The sequence below is a fragment of the Lotus japonicus genome, chromosome 3 (genome assembly GCF_012489685.1).
Source record: "Lotus japonicus ecotype B-129 chromosome 3, LjGifu_v1.2".
NCBI lineage: Eukaryota > Viridiplantae > Streptophyta > Magnoliopsida > Fabales > Fabaceae > Lotus > Lotus japonicus.
Genome location: NC_080043.1, coordinates 80,870,526 through 80,889,873, shown reverse-complemented (window position 1 = coordinate 80,889,873; position 19,348 = coordinate 80,870,526). Strand labels below are relative to the sequence as shown.

Genomic DNA, 19,348 nt, shown 5'->3' with positions numbered 1-19,348 from the left:
CTTCAGCTCATTTCGCAAGTTAAAAAGATGAATGTATTCACCTGATTTTTTTTATAAAGTTTCATAAAAAATAATAATTAAATGATGATATATATGAAAGAAGATGTGACAAATAGTCTTGACCTTCTAAAATAACAATCATTTTAAAAAATATATGAAAAACTAAAACAATAACCACATTTGAGAATGGAAGAGTACTTAAATTATGATATAAATGTAGTAAAGTTTTCCAAAATGGACATTGCTCACATTTCTTAGATGATAAATGTGAGAGAAGTTTAAGTCACACTAAACCAGCCCCAAGAGTCATGTATCATTAAAAATTAATAATCACCTTGAAACCTATTATCATAATAGTTTATTTTCTTTCCCAATTTTTGCTTATTATTTAAGCAAGTGATCCCCAAGACGTGTTTCTTAATAAAGTAAAGTGTGCCTGATATAGTGGAGTATGTCAAGGAATTGTATTTGATAAGTCAGTAATGATATATACACACCTCATTTTTTAAACACTTCATTTCACCTCTTTTTATTTCTATCTCTCTCATCTTACCATCTATCACATCTCATATTTTCTCTCTCTTACTTTTTCTTTTCTTCCTATCTCTCTCACCATTCCACCTCTCCACCTCAAAAGAGAGGTGTGGATGAAACATTATCCCATCATTTGATAAGTAGCATGTTTTGAACCCCTAGTGCATTTGAAGGGGTGTAAATGGAAGTACACTAATGTTGTATCCGATAGGTTGCAGAGATGATGTATCATATGAGAAATGTGTTCTTATGTGAGAACATGAAAATAAATTATGACCGTTGAATCTTATCATGAATAGTCAAGACTAATAAATTGTTTTAATCTTTGATCGTTCATGTTTTATACCGTAACAACGGAGTCCGATAATTTTCTCTACCTTAAATTAGGACGCAATCACTTCCCTCTAAATTTCTGTTAACCAATCAAAGGTGAAGTGTGTCTCCCTCATTATACTAAGTGTCTGTTTGGTTTCCAGTTGAGTGAATGTGAAAACGCATTTACTCAACACAACAAGTGCATTCCGTTGGCTGAATGTGCATTGGAAATTGTGATCCCGAATTCTAATACTTCAAACGGACTTCCTGATTAAAAACCAAACAGACACTTAATACTTAATTAATACTTAATGAATATAAGATTCCATTTTACAGCATATCACATGAAGTGTTAACGCTTCAAGTTGTACTGTCTTGTCTCCTTTTGTTTCTTCTCGACTGCACCACTCACCAAACTCAAACCCTTTCTCTCTATATAATCTATATGAATCACTCATTTACCCACCACAACGACAGCGATAGCAGCAAAGGGCGGTGCCAAAAACACATAAAAAGAATCTACATTTTCTTCAATCCACTCACATAACACTGCTTACCCTTTTGTACTCTGGCAAGGATCTTCAGAATGGTGAGTGTTTTTCTCTCTCAAAACTCAAAAAGTTTTGTTCTTTATGATTTTTGTTTTGTGGGGGTGTTGTTGGATTTTTGGTCTTGTTACTCATTGAGGATGTTGGTATGAATGGAATCCACTCAATCCAGGTTGTAGCTGCAGGTTCTAAGCTGAGAAGAGGGAACTGTTCTTCTCATAGTGTTGTTATCAATGATTATAATAACAGTGATGGTGAAATTTCTAGAGTTAAGAAGAGTGGGAGTTTTTCAGCACTGGGAGAGGTGAATAGAGACCATTCATGTGTTTCATTTACCACTTTCAACATCCTAGCTCCTATTTACAAACGGATTGATCCACAGGTATGTCATGGATTTTTTTGATGCAATTCCTGTTATGTGGAGATTTATGTCTCAATTTCTGATTTTTGTTGTGTTTTGCACTTTTGATTTAAACAGAACCAGGGCCTCCGAGAGAGTGACACGAGATCATTCTGGTTGGCCAGGAACCAGAGGATTCTAGATGGCTTGCTTGCTGAATCATCTTCCATTATGTGCCTTCAGGTAGCAATTTCTCTCCTTTCTCTTTGGTGGTGGACAGAGGGTATTTCTCTAGTGAGCATATGATAGTATCTTTGGTTGTGTGATAGTTCAATCTACATTGATCACTGTTTTCCTCATCCAGTTATCAGTATCACTCATCCATGTTATGCTGTTTGTTTCTCGTGTAGGAATTTTGGGTCGGAAATGAAGAACTTGTTCACATGTATGAGGAGAGACTTGGAAATGCTGGCTACCATCTCTTCAAGCTCGCCCGAACCAACAACCGTGGAGATGGTAAGAGTGTGAAAATAACATTTGACTTCATATCCTTTTAAATATTTTAGTATATGTTAGGAAACCCTTCTACAACTGATTCTAAAGTCAGAATCAATTCTAAGGAGAAGCTTCTGTGAGTAGCTTCTAGTTTTTAGAATTGATTCTGAAGAAAGAGAACTTGATCCAAACATTCCATTAGATTGCTAGCTGCAATAATTGGTTACTAGTGGTTAGTTCTAGTGCTCCATCATTTTCTGGGGGATTATTTTCATTTTTCTGATTTTTTCTCATAATTTATGCAGGTCTTCTGACTGCTATACACAAAGAATATTTGAGTGTTGTAAACTATCGGGAGTTGCTTTTTAATGATTTCGGTGATCGTGTCGCACAGTTGTTACATGTTCAATCGGCTGCTCCGTTATTACCAAACCAAAAGGGCAGTCTTCACCAAGAGTTTCTGATTGTGAACACCCACTTGTTATTTCCTCATGATTCGAGCCTGTCTATAGTTAGATTGCAGCAGGTATTTGAATCCTCGGTGTATAAACTTGTTTCTTCTTATTCATTAATGAGTTTTGTAGCCATCGTGCTTTCTATCCTAAAACTCGTCTCTCTTTTGTTTGCTTGTAGGTTTACCAAATATTACAGCATGTGGAAGCATATCAGAAAGAAAACAGGCTCAAATCCATGCCTATTATACTCTGTGGGTGAGTTTAGGGTTGGAATTTCTTGTGCTATTGGGATTTCTATAAAATGCTCAATATGTCCTTATAGTTTGAACTCCATGTTTCTATATAATGCAGTGACTGGAATGGAAGCAAGCGTGGGCATGTTTACAAGTTCCTTAGGTCTCAGGGGTTTGTATCATCCTATGACATTGCTAATAAATACACTGACAGTTATGCAGATGCTCACAAGGTGAAAAATCTCACTATTAGATTAAATTGTACATATGCTTCACTTTCCCATTATTAAAGAGCATAGGGTTAACAGATTTTGTTTTCATGGATTTTTATTTCAGTGGGTTAGTCACCGAAATCATAGAGGAAATATATGTGGTGTTGACTTCATTTGGCTTTTCAATCCTAACCAAGCAAGAAAGCCCTTGAAGACAAGTTGGGCTGAAGCTGTTTTTAGTATAATAAAGGTGAGTGTTAATCACCGATTGTAACATAATTTGGTTGTCTTTGTATTTCTGTCTATTTTACTTTTAAAAATAGGCATGTGAGAAGTGATAGGTTTAAGAAATAGTTCATATGAATGACTTTTACATCAGTCATACTTGTTATCAAAATTTTGTTTTTGAAAATGGTCTTGTAAATTTGGTATGCATGGATAACCTCTGTTGTTGATTCGAGGTTTTAGTGACAAAATATTTTTCCTCAGCGTTTAATTTCTGCTTTGGTTGAAGCTTGGTGAAAATTGCTGATGGACTTATCAGGGCTTTAATTCCAACTTATCTGGAACACCTAGTAACAATAATTGCATATCTATTTTTTAGTCATTCATAATCACAAGACTCCTTTTTTGCAGTGAAGAAGTAATGGGAATGTGTGCATGAACATTTTAGCTCTGCATCTAATGTTATTTTTATTTCTCTTGTTTTGATTTTCCCCTTTTCTTTCGGATTTCAGTTCCAGTTACGAAAAGCTTCATTGTCCGAAGATGATGCATTTGCATTTCTGAAGGGTGACAACTGTGCTGATGCTATAACATATTTTAGCTTTTCTGAAGCACTCCGTCAGGTACATAAATCTGTTGATATGTGATGAATTATAATTCGAGAACCTTGTAGCTCAATTGAAGGTTTGATCTTTTATGAGATCACCTTTTTTTCTCCCTTACCTATATGCTGGCATCTCACATATAAACACCGGAAATGAAAAGAAGAGAAAGAAAAGGTAGCAACAAAGTACTTACTACATTATAACTTTTGCAGGTAAATTTAATTGGTGTGCCTTATGGACTATGCTTTCAACAGTTGCAAGATCTATGGAATCAAGCGGATGATGATGGAAATGGTCTCATTGACTATGAAGAATTCAAGGTAATACATGGAATGATCTTCACTTTTCAACAATGTCTGCTCACATTGTATTCAAGTTTTTTCTTGTTAAAATCTATCAGCATGGATACACTTTCCCGCCTAACTGATGGGGCTTAAGGGTTAAACTTCTGGGATTAGTGCATGTTTGGTAGCACATTTAACCTCAAAGTCACATTAATATATAAACTACAATATGGAGTGTCTCTACCAACGTGTTTGGGCGTGTGTCTTGGGCACATCCAAACATGGTATAAGATCATTAGTAATACTAATATCTGTCTTTATCACACTCTTTGTGAGCTATTGAATAAAATGGTGATAATTGACTTTGCAGGAGAAGATCTGGAATTCTTCATGTCCAGAGCTTGCATTTGAAAATTTCTTGGGTTGTATGGAAGAGGCTAAAACAGAGGAGGATCAAGAAGCCATTGGTTTTAAGGTGAAAAATGCAATGTTGTTCCCACGTGAAGTGGAGAAAGGACTGTGGCCAGAAGACTACTCTCTTTCTGATCATGCTAGGTTAACTGTTGTCTTCTCACCAGTAAGATGCCATGTTCAAGGCCACAAATTGTAGCAAGCTACTTCATGGTAGTATAAGGTATAGCTCATAGAAAATATTCACATTTAGGATAAATTTGATATGGGGGTAAAAATGGGAATGGGAAATTTGTGGATGGACTTTTAATACAAATTTCTAAAATTTGATAAATTTCCACTTTCATTTTTAACCCCATATTAAACATGCCACTAGTCCTTGTATATTCTGGTGTGGACCAAAAAAAAGTGGTGTATCTGTAATCAGTTATAAGCCCTGGCCATGTGTTTTTTTCTGGCCCTGAGAAAACAGTGTGAAGATATTTTTGCAATGTGAGAAATAGATGTATCTTTTTTTTTGTCAATCATTATTTGATTAAAACAACCTAACGACACTTACACTAATCAATTGAGATAACAAGCTCTTAATACAACTGTTCTAAAATATAGGACATTACAATACATAGGACTCACTCAATATCCAGAAAACAAAAGAGAAAAACGTAGAAAAAAACAATAAAGCAAACAAGCCACTGATGATGATGGGATTTAGATTTCCTGCAGTTGATTTTTTCTACGTTTGCTGCAGTCGGAGAATCACAATTGTTGGATGATATGATTGGACCACTCATATTTAAAGAAACCAACTTTATATGTGACAACTGAATTTAATCTAAGCCATAAAATCTTCATCAGAGGCTATTAATTAGCTCTGAATGCAGTGGATTTAGGAAAATTCAACAGCAAGGAAGCTAGGTCCGATGATGATGATGTGATGAGTGTGGGCTTGGCGTCTTCACCTCACAAATTTCCAAAATGTAAAATGCTAGTAATTCTCATTTTAGTATTTTTTTCCAACACTCTCATTAATTGTAAGTGTGTTTGGTTTGGCGTTAGAACCAACGCAAACGTGATTTCACGTATCTTAAAGCATCAACAAATAAGTTAGAATTTGACAATTCGGTTTAACATGAATTGAAGAAGCATGATTTTGACACATTGACTTTAACGTGAATCCACGCTGAATTCAATAAAAGTCAAAACGAGCATGATTTTTAACCAATCAATCTCTTTCCAAAATAATGTGTGTTCTAACTTCTAAAACAAAACATATATTTGGTTTGACGTTAGAGCTAACACAAACGTGATTTCATGTATTTCAAAACACCAACGAATAAGTTAGAATTTGCCACGTTGAGTTTAATGTAGATCGAAGAAGCACGATTTTGACATTTTGACTTCAACGTGAATTTACATTGAATTCAACGAGAATCCAAACAACCATGAATTTGGAATGATCAATGAAAAAGTGTTAACACTTCTTTTACCAAAATGATGTGTGTTCTAACTTCTAAAACAAATTCATATGTGATTTTAAGGAGCTATGATTCCTTCACTCCTCGAATCCTCAATCTTGAATCTCATTAAATCACATTTTTTTACGTTTTTTCCATAGAAAGTCATGTGACATGAACTTCTATATTTTAAGATGAATAAATTAATATTAATTAGCTTTTCAAATATAATTTTAATCAAAATATATCGCTAATTTTTAAATTTTAATTAACATTTAAATTTATTCAATCAATCAAAATTATTAATACTTTTTGTCTAAAGAATTTTTTTTTATTAACACAAGCCTTCTTTGTACCGAAAAAAAGAGAGTATTTCAAACAAAGGACAAAGTACAACGCCAACAACGAAAGCAACTTATGTTAGGATCACACAATTCTATCACAAAAACAAAGAATACCATTTCAAAAAAAAAATACAAAGAATACCCAAATTAAATTATTAATATTATTTATATTTTAAAATTATTATTCAAACAATTAATACTCAATTGTTTTAGTGTTAAAACTGAAAGAATCCTGAATAATTGTTTGGTTAAAAGATAAAATATTTATTGAGTATACTCTTAATTTTTGTTAAATAATGAAATTGATCAATACTTTAATACTAATTAAATAAAAAAAATCAAATTTTGAATACTAATTAAAAAAATCAATTTAAACAATAATCAAATTACCTTAATTACTTAAAAAAAATATCTTAATTACACTAAGATAAGACCAAAATATTATAATATATCAAGATATTATAAATTTATAATTACATATATGTTTCATATTCTAACCTTTATTATTCAAAGTTAATTGATGTATTTTTAACTAAATACTTAACTTTTTATGGTCTTGAAATAATGATTAAATTGATTCTTTTTCAGATATTTATTTTTTCAAAATTACAGTTTCAAAATTTTTTTTATTTCAATTCAATTAAAAATCTATCTGCTATTTTTTTTATCTAACAATCGAAAAGTTGCCCCGGAATGATAGCTCAAGTGGTAAGAGCTAAGGGGAGTGCAATTTATCTCTCCGATGTAAAAAAAAAACAATCAAAAAGTTATTTTCGGCCTAGTTATTAAACTCTACTACTCTAGAAATGTTATACAACACTGGGGGTTTGTTTAAAAAATCTGTTTGATCCTTTAAAATTTGAAAAAGAAAACAGAAATATCTCTATAAGTGAACCCCCTTTGATTATATCTTGTTTGATCAATAACTTCGGAGCTAAGCCAACAGAGACTCTGATTAACTTCATATTGAACTGAACCCGCATTCTAAGCCAAACCACAACAACTTCATCATCATCTTCTTCTCTTTTATGATCTTTTGTTATAGTTGAAGAAAAAACAAACAACAGTGTACTACAATGGGTGGAGGCACTTTTCAAATGCTGGATTTGTTACCTGTGGGATTCAGGTTCCAACCAACAGATAAAGAGCTTGTGTACCTCAAACACAAGTTGCATGGTGATGATTCAGATTCCCTTGTTGCCAACATTCCTGTGCTTGATCTTTGTAAGGTTGAACCTTGGAATATTCCAGGTAAACAAACAAACCAAACCAACCCTTCATGCATCTTCTTTCAATATATAAAAATATTCAATTGCCATCTTGATCATTCATTCTTTTGTTCTTGTGATATTAGCCTTTTCGGTGATAAAGTCAGATGAAGCAGAATGGTATTTCTTCAGTCCTCTCCATTCCAACAGGGTAACCAGACATGGGTTCTGGAAATACGTTGGAAGTGACCGTAACATCAAGACAACTCGCACCAACATTGTCATTGGGACCAGGAAGACTCTTGTTTTCTGTCGAGGCCGGGTCGAGACCGACTGGGTTATTCATGAGTATCATGCTGCTGCTACCATTGATGATGCCCAGGTTTTATCTTATTTCATCATCTTTCTTTGCCCTGAATTTGCTGTCTTTTCTAATGAGCTATGAACCACGGCACGACAAGCTAAGAAGTGTCCTAGAATCTTCTACCTAAGAACAAGTTTTGGTGTCTGAGCCGCAATTTTTATTTATTCAAACACCGCAAAGAAGTGTCTGCCATGTAAATGGTGTCATAATGTATGTAACATTCCATATTTCATAGGTGTCTGTGATTCAAATGAGTATAGCATTAAATTTTCAGGCTTTGATATTTCCTATTCGACTGGTCCTTCTGACATTTACTGGTTCTATAGTCCCATGTTTGTTTGTGTCCTAATCTGTTCATGACTTGATTTTCTTTGATCAGCCTTGTTTGATTACAAGATTCTCATCAGTCATTTATTTTCGATTTTTTTGACTTTTTTCTATAGAGATGTTCAGGAAGTTATTATAAAAAAGGAGATGTTCAGGAAACCAGTTTCTAAATTTGAAAGACATTTGTTGGATAGATATGCAACTTTTTTCAAATGTGGGGTAAAAAAATGAAAAATTAAACTGGTTTACCTTGCCTTTTATTTTTAACGAATTATATCAAATAAATGATGATTATCAATCAAATTTGCAGAGGACCTTTGTTTTATGTCGCTTGATGGGGAGCGCAAAGAAGAAAGCTGCATTGATATGTGAAGAAAGGGAGTTCAGTAGACTTGAAGACATGGCTTCTGACCATGAAAGTGAAGATGCAGAATCAGAAGGGATTACAGATGTAAGCTCAGAAGCATACATGAATAGCATGTTTGAATTAGCTTCTATTTCCTAAGAATCAATTTTGGCACTCTGAAGCTACTTACTCACAGAAGCTGTCTTTCCAGATTTTGATTGTAGAAAAGCAACTGTAAAAGGATTTCCAAACATGCATTAGTTCTTGGTCTACAATTGGCCATATAAAACATGCTTCAGAGTTGATACTTGTTTTACATTTTTTTCAGGTATGTGATGTTTTGCCAGAAGAGAATATGGATTCAATCTTTCAGACACCGCAACAGGAACTATCTCACAATGCCAATTTTAGAAATGAAAACAGTAGCAGACAGACTCTGGAAGATAAGTTTTTGAATTCAATTTCTTCCAAGGATTTTGTTAGAAGTGAAGAAAAGAGACACGCTTTTGTGAAGGATTTCACCCAACCAGAATCATTGAGAAGGCCCTTCAGAACCATGCACACCCTCAGAAGGGTAAACTCTGAAAGCAGTGAGACAGATGCTGAAGTAGTCTCTGCACTGGTAAATATATATGGTCCAAAGTTCAAATGATATTGTGGAATGTGTCTCCATTTGTTTATAAACTATTAATTAGTTTATTGGTTAACATCACAATGTGCATTATAGATGTGACTTTTGCCTCATTTTTGCACAAATTTGTGATTTTCCCCCCTATAGATTGTGAAAAGTTTTGTTGTTTTGTTATGAGTCATAGCACAATAGTGTCACTTCAGTGCATTCTTCGGTTGAAGTGAAAACTTGAGAAAGGGAAGGAAGTGTAGATAAAACGATCTATTTTCATCCCCCAGTTTTACCCTTCCTTCTGTCCACTCCCCAAAATAGACATTAAGACTAGAAGTTCTCTTTTGTTGAGTCTTTTATCTTTTTTCCTTTACCACTTTGAGGACTATTTGATTCATGTTTCTATTTTCTACTTCAATTTCTGGCAATGCAGTATCCCATCTTGAGGTGAGAAACAGCAGCTGCACTAGAAAAATGTAGACAGATTCTTTATTTGAAGCAAATTTAATTTTAACAGACCATTGATAATACCGTGTTCCATGTGATGTGTTGTGCAGATTAAGAAGGAATTTACCATTGAAGTATCAGAAAAGAGTCGTCAGGCGATAGCTCGAAATAAAAGTTCAAGAGACAATTCAGAAACCAGAAGCCATCAATCCTCTAATGTCAACAGAAAGGTTTCTTTCATCTTCCCAGAGACATCTTCATCAAGCCAAAGCCTGTTGCCTGACACGGTATATCTTGTTAACATAGTTATAGGGATTATGATCTTCATAGTTATTAGTTTGGATGTGTTATCATATGTGAAAGGCTGGTGAGGGATACCATGGATCCTTTTTCACTGGTGTTGCTACTAGGGCTAGCTTTGTTTTAGTACTTTCGTCATAATGAGATAGGTAGCTTACTGCATCTTTTTTACATAATGAAATATCTACATAACATTTGTGTCTTTCTTTATAGTCACTAATTAATTTAGGGTCTTCAAATTTATCATGATGTGAACCTTAAGGCTATATAATTTTTTTGTCTCTTAAAATTAACAATTGTATCAAAACAAAATCTCTTGCTTATAAAAAAAAAAATCAAAACAAAATCTCTTGATGCTTGTATGTTTTTAAACGACCGGTTTCGCGTGGTAAACTTTGACTCTATCCGTGGAAAAAAATCTTCAATGGAAGATGTTGGAAGAGATTTGAACCATCATAAGGTATTTTCCTTCAGAGTTGACAGAAAAGCTCTACAAGTTAACATCTGATTTTCATGACTTTTGAGGGTGGGAAATTCTAGCCTCATTGGAAATTATCTATATCTAGGAGAAGTGGAATCATTCCAAACAATCGAGTGTTACCTTGAAATTGTTACATCCACTACTATTTAGCCATAAATAAAGTATCAGAAGCATTAAAATTCTATCAGTCTAAAATAAAATTATTTCTATCTTTTCACATGGATCATGTAAGCATCCCAAACACTTAGACCCAAGAGTAACAAGAGTTAAATCAAATAGTTTATTCTAAGTCGAACAATGAAGATCCAATTTGAAAAAATTAGGCTTCTTGCTCCTTAACCTTTGCCATAAATATGGTTTAGTACCTTGCCGGCGTAAATATGAGGATTGACCCCAAATTTTTTGACAAATGATTAGGTTTGGTCACTTCGGCCGTTTGGATCAACACCGATAATCTCTTATATTCTATTCGCTACATGTATAAAATATTATACATAGTTTCAATTATATTTTGTCAGTTCCTGAAAGATAACACAAGTGTAAGAGCTGAGGGACGTATGAGCTGGGATGGGTAAGGTCTAAGAATCAATCTCTGAAGCCAAGAGAATGTAATTTATTTTTCCAATGTACAAAAAAAAATTATATTTTGTCATACTTTTTAATAATTTTATAATATAATAAATGAGTGAATGTTTAATTGATTTTTTATGTAAAATTATTTTAGCAGTTATTAAACTCAAGAAATGTTATGCATGATAACTTCTGAGCTACGCCAAAAAAAAGACTCTGTGACCAACTTCAAAGTCATTGACTCATAGTAGTAAGGAGTGAACTCACTCACATACCAAAACCACAACAGAACCTTTCATTTCTTCACTCTCATTCATTACCTGCTTCTTCTTCTTCTTCTTCTTCTTCTTCATCTTCTTCTCTTTTTTCTTCTGTTCGTGCAATTGCAAACTGCAAACACAGTTGATGAAAAACAAACAACAATGGATTACAACATACACATACCCGTTGGATTCAAATTCCATCCTACAGAGGAAGAGCTCATAAGTCACTACCTCAAGCCCAAGTTGGAGGGTGATGATATCAACATCATTCCTGAGATTGAACTTAGCAATGTTGAGCCTTGTGATATTCCAGGTAAACCAAACAACCCCTTCATCTTCTTTTTCAATTCAATGTTCAATTGCCACCTTCATTGATCATTCTTTTACTTTCTTGTTTTCAATCTTTTCATATTCTTAGCCCTTTCGTTGATAAAGACCGACAAACCAGAATGGTTTTTCTTCAGTCCTATTCCTCTTGGCAGTAAACAGCTTAGAAGGGCAACCAGGTTTGGGTACTGGAAATCTCATGGACATGACAGTGTAGTCAACGAAACGGGCACCAACAATGTCATTGGGTACAAGAAGATTCTTGCTTTCTATGAAGGCCGCCGCAACCGCAAGAATGAGACCATAATCAACTGGGTTATGTATGAGTACCATGCTGCTGCTACCTCAGAATATGCCCATCAGGTTTCATCATCTTTCTTTGCACTGAATTTCCTGTCTTTAGAATTAGAAACGAGTATAGCATGAAATTTTCAGTTTGATCATGACCAGTGTTATCAAATCGCAATAGACGCTATAGACGCTATTTGATAACACTGATCAGGACAAGATTAATTATGCTGTTCATGACATGGTTTTCTTAACCAGACTTGTTTGATGTCAAGATTCATCATCAATTTTCATATAATGCTGTTAATTTCTGCTATGTAGATTGAGTTTTCATTGAACTGTATCCATCTGTGATGTTTTGCTGCATGATCATACCAAGTAAATGTTCAGGAAACAAGTTTTGAGCTATGAAACTTCAAATAAACAAGTCTTGCCTTTTTAATTTTTTAACGAATTATTATATAAAATAGATGCTGATTATCCTTTAAATTTTGCAGAGGAGCTTTGTTTTATGTCACTTGATGAAGAACGCTGACAGGAAAACTCAATGGGGGACCGGTGCATTGACATGTGATAAAGGGGAGACCAGTAGACGCGCTATTTCTGACTGTAAAAACAAACCTGTAGAAGAAGGGATACCAAATGTAAGCTCCATGATTTGCATGTTTGGATTACTTTCTATTTCTTCATAATCTATTCTGGCACTCAAAAGTTACTTCCAGTAATTGAACCTTCTTTTAGATTCAATTGTAGAAGGCTTTCCAAACACGTACTAATTCTTGGTCTACACTTGGCATATAAAATATGCTGAGAACTGATACTTGTTTTGCAAATTTTTCAGGTACATGGTCTTTTGCCAGAAGTGAATACGGATTCAATCGTTCCGACATGGCATCAGGAACAATCTTACAATGCCAATCCTAGAAATGAAAACAGCAGTAGACAGACTCCATTTGAATATACAGAAGGGATTAAAGATGTAAGGGCAGGGGGCAGCAGAAGCATCCATGATAGACATATTAAGAACTAGTTGTTTGTCTACACTTTGCCATATAAAACGTTCTGAGAGCTGATACTTGTTCTACATTTTTTTAGGTAGGTAAACGCATTTTTCTAATACTAGATTACATACCCAAGGGATTCCGATTCCGTCCAAGAGAGGAAGAGCTCGTAAGTCACTACCTCAAGCGCAAGTTGTAGGGTGATGATGCCTCTGTGATCAACATCATCCCTGAGATTGAACTCTGCTGTGTTGAGCCTAGTGATATTCCAGGTAAAGCAACCCCTTCATCTTCTTTCAATAACAATGCAATCTTGTTTTCATTGATCATTCTTTCTAATTTATTGTTTTCAATCTGTGATGATATTTTTAGCCCGTTGTTTGATAAAGACCAATGGACGAGAATGGTTTTTCTTCAGTCCTCTTCATTACATGAATGCTGGTAAAAGTAAACGGGTGAAGAGGGAAACCGAGAGAGGGTTCTGGAGAATCACTGGAAATGACACTGTAATCATGGAAACGGGCACCAACAATGTCATTGGGACAAGGAAGGCTCTTCATTTCCATGAAGGCCGCCGCAAGAATGAGACCATAACCATCTGGGCTATGCATGAGTATCATGCTGCTGCTACCTCAGATCATGCCCATCAGGTTTCATCATCTTTCTTTGCACTGAATTTTCAGTTTGATCATGACAAGATTAATTATGCTGTTCATCACTTGGTTTTCTGTAATCAGTCTTGTTTGAGGGGAAGATTCATCATCAATTTTCATATAATGCTGTTAATTTCTTCTATGTAACTCTCTTTGAGATTGAGTTTTCATTGAACTGTATCAATCTGTGATGATTTGCTGCATGTTTTTGTCTTGTCTTTTTAAATTTTGCAGAGGAACTTTGTTTTATGTCGCTTGATGAACACAGAAGAGAAGAAAACTCAACAGGGAACCGGTGCATTAATATGTGATAAAGGGGAGCCTAGTAGACACAAGGCTTCTGACTGTAAAAACAAAGCTGCAGAAGAAGGGATTCCAGATGTAAGCTCAGAAGCATCCATGATTTACATGTTTGGCACTCAGAAGTTTCTTCCCATAATTGATTTTTCTTTTAGAATAAATTGTAGAAGGCTTTCCAAACACATACTAATTCTTGGTCCACACTGCACTTTGTTGTGAGCTGATACTTGTTTTGCAAATTTTTCAGGTACATGGTCTTTTGCCAGAAGTGAATACGGATTCAATCGTTCCGACATGGCATCAGGAACAGTCTTACAATTCTAGTTCTAGAAATGAAAACAGCAGTAGTCAGACTCCATTTGTATATACAGAAGGGATTACAGATGTAAGGGCAGAAGGCATCCATGATAGACATATTAAGAACTAATTCTTTGTCTACACTTTGCCATATAAAACGTCCTGAGAGCTGATACTTGTTCTACATTTTTTTCAGGCATTTGGTAGTTTTCCTGAAATGAATGAGGAATCAATCCTTCAGATAATGGATCAGAAAGTATGCCCCTCAATCCAACAGTCCCGGGATATCTTTGATGAGGAAGTGTTTCTCCCAAAGCTTCCATCTCACAATGCCAATTTTAGAAATGAAAATAGCAGTAGGCAGGCTCCAGTGGAAATTACTGAAGAGGAAGATGAGTATTTGAATTCAGATGTTCCAGATGGGAAATTTGTTTTCACCGAAAAAAGAAGAAACGCTTTTGTGAAGTGTTCCACACAGCCCTCATTGAGAAGGGTTTACTATGAAAGCAGTGACACAGATGCTGAAGTAGTCTCTGCACTGGTAAATATATCATGTTGATGTGACTTTTGCCTCATTTTTGCACAATTTAGTGATTTTTCCCCTATAGATAGTGAAAAGTTTTGATGTTCTGTTATGAGTCTAGTGATGCATAGCACAACACTGTCACTTTAGTACATTCTTGGTTGAAGTTAAAAGTTGAGAAAGGGAAGTTAATGTGGATAAAACAATCTATTTTCATCGCCCAGTTTTACTCCTCTTTCTATCCATTCCCCAAACTAGACCTTAAGACTAGAAGTTCTTTTTTGTTGGTCTTTTAAATTTTTTATTTTAGCACTATGAGGACTATTTGATTTCTGTTTCTGTACTCCATTTCATGCTTTCACTTTTAGTTGCAGAATTCATTTTGTTCTCTATTTTCAAAATTTTGTGTATGAAATAGGTTTCCTATACAAAATGTAGGAAACAGGAATCAAATTGAAAACCATGTTGCATTTTTTGTAATTAGAAGTTAAAACTTAAAACTAGAAATGAGAACAGAAAATGGTTATGAAAGAAAACAGACCCTTAAGAATTGACTTCATCTGTTTATGTTCTTTCTGAAATTGTGGCAGTGTTTCAATATTGTGGATACTTCAACAGTGCGTGACGATCATCCTAGTTCAGGTGAATATCATGCATCAAAAATGTATAAATCCTCACATGGAGTGAAGGCATCATCCTGTGACTCAACTGCAGATGAAGCATTGAAGATCAATTGTATTGGAAATTCTGGTTCTCTTTCTCAAAGGAGATGGAAATATCAGTATCATACCAAACCATTCATATCACAAAGATCTGCTGCCAGGTATCAATATCAACCACAGAGGAAGCTTTCAGGCAATGCAGTATCCAATCTTGAGGCGAGAAAACCAAGCAGCTGTACTAGAAAAATGAAGAAGCCAGAAAAGGATCACGTGATAGCTCGAAATAGTAGTTCAAGAAAGAATTCAGAAACCAGAAACCATCAATCCTCTAATGTCAACAGAGAAGGTTCTTTCATCTGCCAGGAGACCGCTTCATCAAGCCCAAGCCTATTTCTTCTTCTTGCTAACATAGTTTTAGGGATTTTGTTCTTCATGTTGTGCACAGTTATTTGTTTGGAACTGTTATCATATTAGAAGTGCTGTTAGTGCATGTAAAAGGCTAGTGAGGTCCCATGGATCATTTTTCACATGTTATTGCTACTAGCCTACTAGCCGAGCTTTGTTTCAGTACTTTCACTTTCATCATAATAAGATGGTGGTTAAGTGTATATACTTCACATTGATTTTCCACCTTATGCAAGCTTACTGCATCTTTTTACATAATGAAATGTCTAGACAACATTTGTAGCTTTCTTTATAGTCACTAATTTTGCAATTGGTTCTTCCAAGATTAGCTTGTTATTGCTTTAGTACTTTCAATATTCTTCTTATCAAATTAGTTTCTCGAAAATACAACATAGTTGCCAAATATGTCTTTCTGTGCTACCACTTTAGTTTTTCGGAAGGACAAATGTGGTGACATTATAAATCTGAAAGATCAATTTGAAGGATCAATTTAGGGTCTTCCAATTTATCATGATGTGAACCTTAAGGCTATATAAATTTATTCTGTCTTTTAAAATTTGAAAATTGTATCTAAAGTCTAAACAAACTTTCTTAGAGTGTTAGACATGTCTAATATATATTTGGCTATTTGGCGATTCTTGAAAGCAGTGGGGGAGTCATATAGACAATTACATGAATATTTTGATGGTGTCATGTTGGCCTTTCCTTACAATAATTTGATGCTGTCCACAGTATGCTGGTCTCTGTGTCAGATCAATTGTTCCATACTAAGTCTGCTTCAGAAACCTATTTTCTCATTCAATAACATATGCAGTAAAGGTCTAAATATAATTAAAAATGAAAATTAGTTGAAGATCTAGTAAAAGGGTACTCTTTTGTCTATACAACAAGTAGTTTGTTAGTTTCATCTTTGCTGTTATTAGTTTATGTTAGTTTCAGGTATTACAGCCTTTTTACTTCAGGCACTTAGTATTTGGCAGGAAAAAAATAATATGTGGGGTGAGAGAGGCTCGAACTCTCGACCTCAGGATCACTCAACAAGCTATGAGACCTACGCGCTAGCCAACTGCGCCACCACCCCAATGTGATATTTAGGTATTGATTTTTTAATTTATAATGAAAAACATGCAGCTTTTCATCAAATTTTTTTCTTAATATTTTGATTATTTTCCTTCCTTTTTAAGTTTCACGTTACGGTCAAAAAAAAAAACTGGCGTTAATGGTCCCAAAATACTTACAATGTTATACAAATTGTCAAAGGCACCAAAGTGATTATCTCAAAAGGTTTATGAGGAATGATACTGCTCTTTTAAACACATTCTTTACAATTGTTTAAATTTCAAAAAATATGTTAATTTTTTACGGAATAAACCAATTGCAAGGAGTGCATGAAAAAAGTGTTATCAACCTTCTAAAAAACCAACAAGATATTAGTTCAAGTCATACATGTTTGGTTTCCCTTAAGCATAACTCTCGGGTTCGAGTCTTGTGAATGGGAAAAATCTCATCGAAGAGTTAGTCCCTCATGGTATGGATGTTATCGATTCAAACAACATTGCATACATGAAAGGAGAAAAATAAATAAATAAACTTCCTAAAAACTCCTTGATGGGAATAGAAAAAAAAAAGTTGTGTGGAGTATGTCACAGCTCACAGGTAAATTTTGACCACCAATTCAGCGTAAATTTTGTGCCCGGCCCAGTAGTATTCTCTTTTTGTCACTAAACAAAGATTTTTCGGGAAAAAAACAAGGGCCTTATTGAATCCTGTACCTAAAGTTAGTGCAAAATCCACTTGTAGAGCCCTAGGCCCTTTGGGCCCAGTGTTCATACAGTCTACACTGTCATATCTTAAAACAATTAATTGGGTTGTCAAAATAATCAAATATTTACTTTCCTTGGGTGGGTAAAATAATTGTAACTTAGGTAGCCCAATACTACTTTGACATATGCCTTAGAAAATTCTAGCTGTGTGGAAAACTTAAGTACAGTACCAATTATGTTGTTGGTACTGTTTTCTAACCAAATCATGACACCTGTAATATTATTTTCAACACAATATCTGGAAAAAAACTAACATGTTTCCCTCTCATCTCCAACCCCTCGGCCCTCACAACATGCGAACTTTCTTGGCCCTCTTCTGCCATTTTCAAGATTGAAGCTTCTAGCCCTGATGCTACGACATGGATGGCCAAGAAATTTCGACCTCCTCAACACGGTGGTGTTGAGCAAGAGCTTGGTGGCAGTAGTAGGACACTAGGACTCTGAAATCATGGTGGAGTACATAATCAACAGAATCAATTTCACAATTTCTTCCTGCATCATTGCAATTTCTTCATACAAAGCCCTCTTTTGAATTTGTTGTGGTTGGGATTTTGAAATTTTACATCTTGATTTCCATGGTTCTCGATAGTCACTCCAGAGATGCTTGTGTAGAAATATAGATAAGAAACAGAGTTTACCATGATGTTTTCGCTAATTGCTTAACTTGGGATGGGTTTTTATTGTCTTTAAAAATGGAGATAACCCATTACATGAGAGAGGAGATATGTTAAAATGTTAAATCTTCCATGGAAACAGAATGGGGAATTGGAGGTACCAGAAATAAAAGAGCCAATGTGAAAGAGTTAATGGGGTGTCCACGTGTCGTTTTTTGATTGAAGAACAGTACCAACTGCACATATGGTACTGCATATAAGTTTTTCCCTTATATTTTCTGCTAGTACTTGAGACTCATAGTGAGGAGTCTATTCCTAATGGCACACATTTACAATATTTCGATAAATCTCACAATACAGGACACTATTATTTTAGATTATTTACAATTCTTAATTCATATTATAATCAACATAATACATCATCATCATCTTAATATTTTGAAGATTTAACTCAACCTATAACAACAACTCAACCTATATCACATATTATAATGCTAACAAATTATAAGATTAATGGAGGTTGTGGCAAAGAAGGCACGACAGCGACAACCAAGTGACAAGAGAGACTATGACAACAACTAGACGACACTTGAAGAGACAACATTAATGGAGGTTGTGGCAGGCACTAGAGGACCAATGGAGGCGGCATCTAAAGTGATATTGATGGAGGGACAATAAACGAGAGATGTAGTGGCCGAGGGTGGCGGACGTGAAGGTTTGTGAGTGTGAGGGTGGAGATATATATGGGGGCGAGAGAAGATGTTTGTGGTAGCAGCGAGTGGAGACGGTTAACTAGCAAGATAGGTGGTAGCTGAGGAGGGTGATGGCAGTGAAAGTTACGGTGATGGAAGAGGGTGAGGGCGACGTGGGGGTGGAGAGGCGGTCGATGGAAAGAGCGTCGGAAGAGGGTGAGGGTGGTGTAGGGGTGTAGATGCAGCTGATGGGAAGAGTGTGGGGCCGGGCGATGGAGGAAGATAGCTTAATTAAAAATTAGAAGTAGGGTTTGAGAGATAAGAAATAGAAGCAAGAAGAAAGCTTATAATTGGGTGGGGCGGAGAAACTAATAACGGGT

At 35.0% G+C, this 19,348-nt stretch overlaps 5 protein-coding genes and 1 non-coding gene across 6 annotated transcripts; 5 read left to right on the top strand and 1 right to left on the bottom strand.

Moving 5' to 3' along the window:
• The first annotated feature begins 1,248 nt into the window (after window positions 1-1,248).
• LOC130746365 (uncharacterized calcium-binding protein At1g02270-like) lies at window positions 1,249-5,181 on the top strand. The gene is made up of 11 exons (XM_057598975.1): window positions 1,249-1,438; window positions 1,570-1,779; window positions 1,876-1,980; window positions 2,148-2,253; window positions 2,538-2,758; window positions 2,866-2,942; window positions 3,039-3,153; window positions 3,257-3,382; window positions 3,870-3,980; window positions 4,175-4,282; window positions 4,617-5,181. The coding sequence occupies exons 1-11, from the start codon at window positions 1,436-1,438 to the stop codon at window positions 4,854-4,856; spliced, it is 1,422 nt and encodes a 473-aa protein (XP_057454958.1). The 5' UTR covers window positions 1,249-1,435; the 3' UTR covers window positions 4,857-5,181.
• A 2,326-nt stretch (window positions 5,182-7,507) lies between these two features.
• On the top strand, window positions 7,508-8,377 carry LOC130742778 (NAC domain-containing protein 62-like). Its single transcript, XM_057594876.1, has 2 exons — window positions 7,508-7,706; window positions 7,810-8,377. The coding sequence occupies exons 1-2, from the start codon at window positions 7,532-7,534 to the stop codon at window positions 8,106-8,108; spliced, it is 474 nt and encodes a 157-aa protein (XP_057450859.1). The 5' UTR covers window positions 7,508-7,531; the 3' UTR covers window positions 8,109-8,377.
• A 298-nt stretch (window positions 8,378-8,675) lies between these two features.
• Window positions 8,676-9,436, top strand: LOC130742777 (uncharacterized). The gene is made up of 2 exons (XM_057594875.1): window positions 8,676-8,805; window positions 9,029-9,436. Exons 1-2 carry the CDS (start codon window positions 8,689-8,691, stop codon window positions 9,350-9,352), a joined length of 441 nt encoding a protein of 146 aa, XP_057450858.1. The 5' UTR covers window positions 8,676-8,688; the 3' UTR covers window positions 9,353-9,436.
• A 2,106-nt stretch (window positions 9,437-11,542) lies between these two features.
• Window positions 11,543-13,028, top strand: LOC130744822 (protein NTM1-like 9). Its single transcript, XM_057596978.1, has 4 exons — window positions 11,543-11,696; window positions 11,802-12,073; window positions 12,496-12,642; window positions 12,840-13,028. The coding sequence occupies exons 1-4, from the start codon at window positions 11,543-11,545 to the stop codon at window positions 13,026-13,028; spliced, it is 762 nt and encodes a 253-aa protein (XP_057452961.1).
• On the top strand, window positions 12,550-16,112 carry LOC130742775 (NAC domain-containing protein 68-like). The gene is made up of 8 exons (XM_057594874.1): window positions 12,550-12,642; window positions 12,840-12,977; window positions 13,094-13,271; window positions 13,372-13,649; window positions 13,887-14,033; window positions 14,200-14,337; window positions 14,446-14,790; window positions 15,363-16,112. Exons 4-8 carry the CDS (start codon window positions 13,431-13,433, stop codon window positions 15,906-15,908), a joined length of 1,395 nt encoding a protein of 464 aa, XP_057450857.1. The 5' UTR covers window positions 12,550-12,642; window positions 12,840-12,977; window positions 13,094-13,271; window positions 13,372-13,430; the 3' UTR covers window positions 15,909-16,112.
• Window positions 16,113-16,834: 722 nt separating this feature from the next.
• Window positions 16,835-16,920, bottom strand: TRNAM-CAU (transfer RNA methionine (anticodon CAU)). Its single transcript is given in 2 exon segments — window positions 16,835-16,870; window positions 16,883-16,920. It is a non-coding gene; the product is annotated as a tRNA-Met (tRNA).
• Between the last annotated feature and the right edge of the window lie 2,428 nt (window positions 16,921-19,348).

Bases quoted from the DNA above. Each gene is read 5' to 3' on its own strand.
- LOC130744822 (XM_057596978.1), top strand. From the start codon at position 11,543: ATGGATTACAACATACACATACCCGTTGGATTCAAATTCCATCCTACA. The intron at 11,697-11,801 runs GTAAACCAAACA...TCATATTCTTAG, and splicing joins TGAGCCTTGTGATATTCCAG to CCCTTTCGTTGATAAAGACC. The intron at 12,643-12,839 runs GTAAGCTCCATG...CAAATTTTTCAG, and splicing joins TAGAAGAAGGGATACCAAAT to GTACATGGTCTTTTGCCAGA.
- LOC130742777 (XM_057594875.1), top strand. From the start codon at position 8,689: ATGGGGAGCGCAAAGAAGAAAGCTGCATTGATATGTGAAGAAAGGGAG. The intron at 8,806-9,028 runs GTAAGCTCAGAA...CATTTTTTTCAG, and splicing joins AATCAGAAGGGATTACAGAT to GTATGTGATGTTTTGCCAGA.
- LOC130742778 (XM_057594876.1), top strand. From the start codon at position 7,532: ATGGGTGGAGGCACTTTTCAAATGCTGGATTTGTTACCTGTGGGATTC. The intron at 7,707-7,809 runs GTAAACAAACAA...TTGTGATATTAG, and splicing joins TGAACCTTGGAATATTCCAG to CCTTTTCGGTGATAAAGTCA.
- LOC130746365 (XM_057598975.1), top strand. The intron at 3,154-3,256 runs GTGAAAAATCTC...TTTTTATTTCAG, and splicing joins GTTATGCAGATGCTCACAAG to TGGGTTAGTCACCGAAATCA. The intron at 3,383-3,869 runs GTGAGTGTTAAT...TTCGGATTTCAG, and splicing joins CTGTTTTTAGTATAATAAAG to TTCCAGTTACGAAAAGCTTC.
- LOC130742775 (XM_057594874.1), top strand. From the start codon at position 13,431: ATGAATGCTGGTAAAAGTAAACGGGTGAAGAGGGAAACCGAGAGAGGG. The intron at 13,650-13,886 runs GTTTCATCATCT...TAAATTTTGCAG, and splicing joins CCTCAGATCATGCCCATCAG to AGGAACTTTGTTTTATGTCG. The intron at 14,791-15,362 runs GTAAATATATCA...AAATTGTGGCAG, and splicing joins CTGAAGTAGTCTCTGCACTG to TGTTTCAATATTGTGGATAC.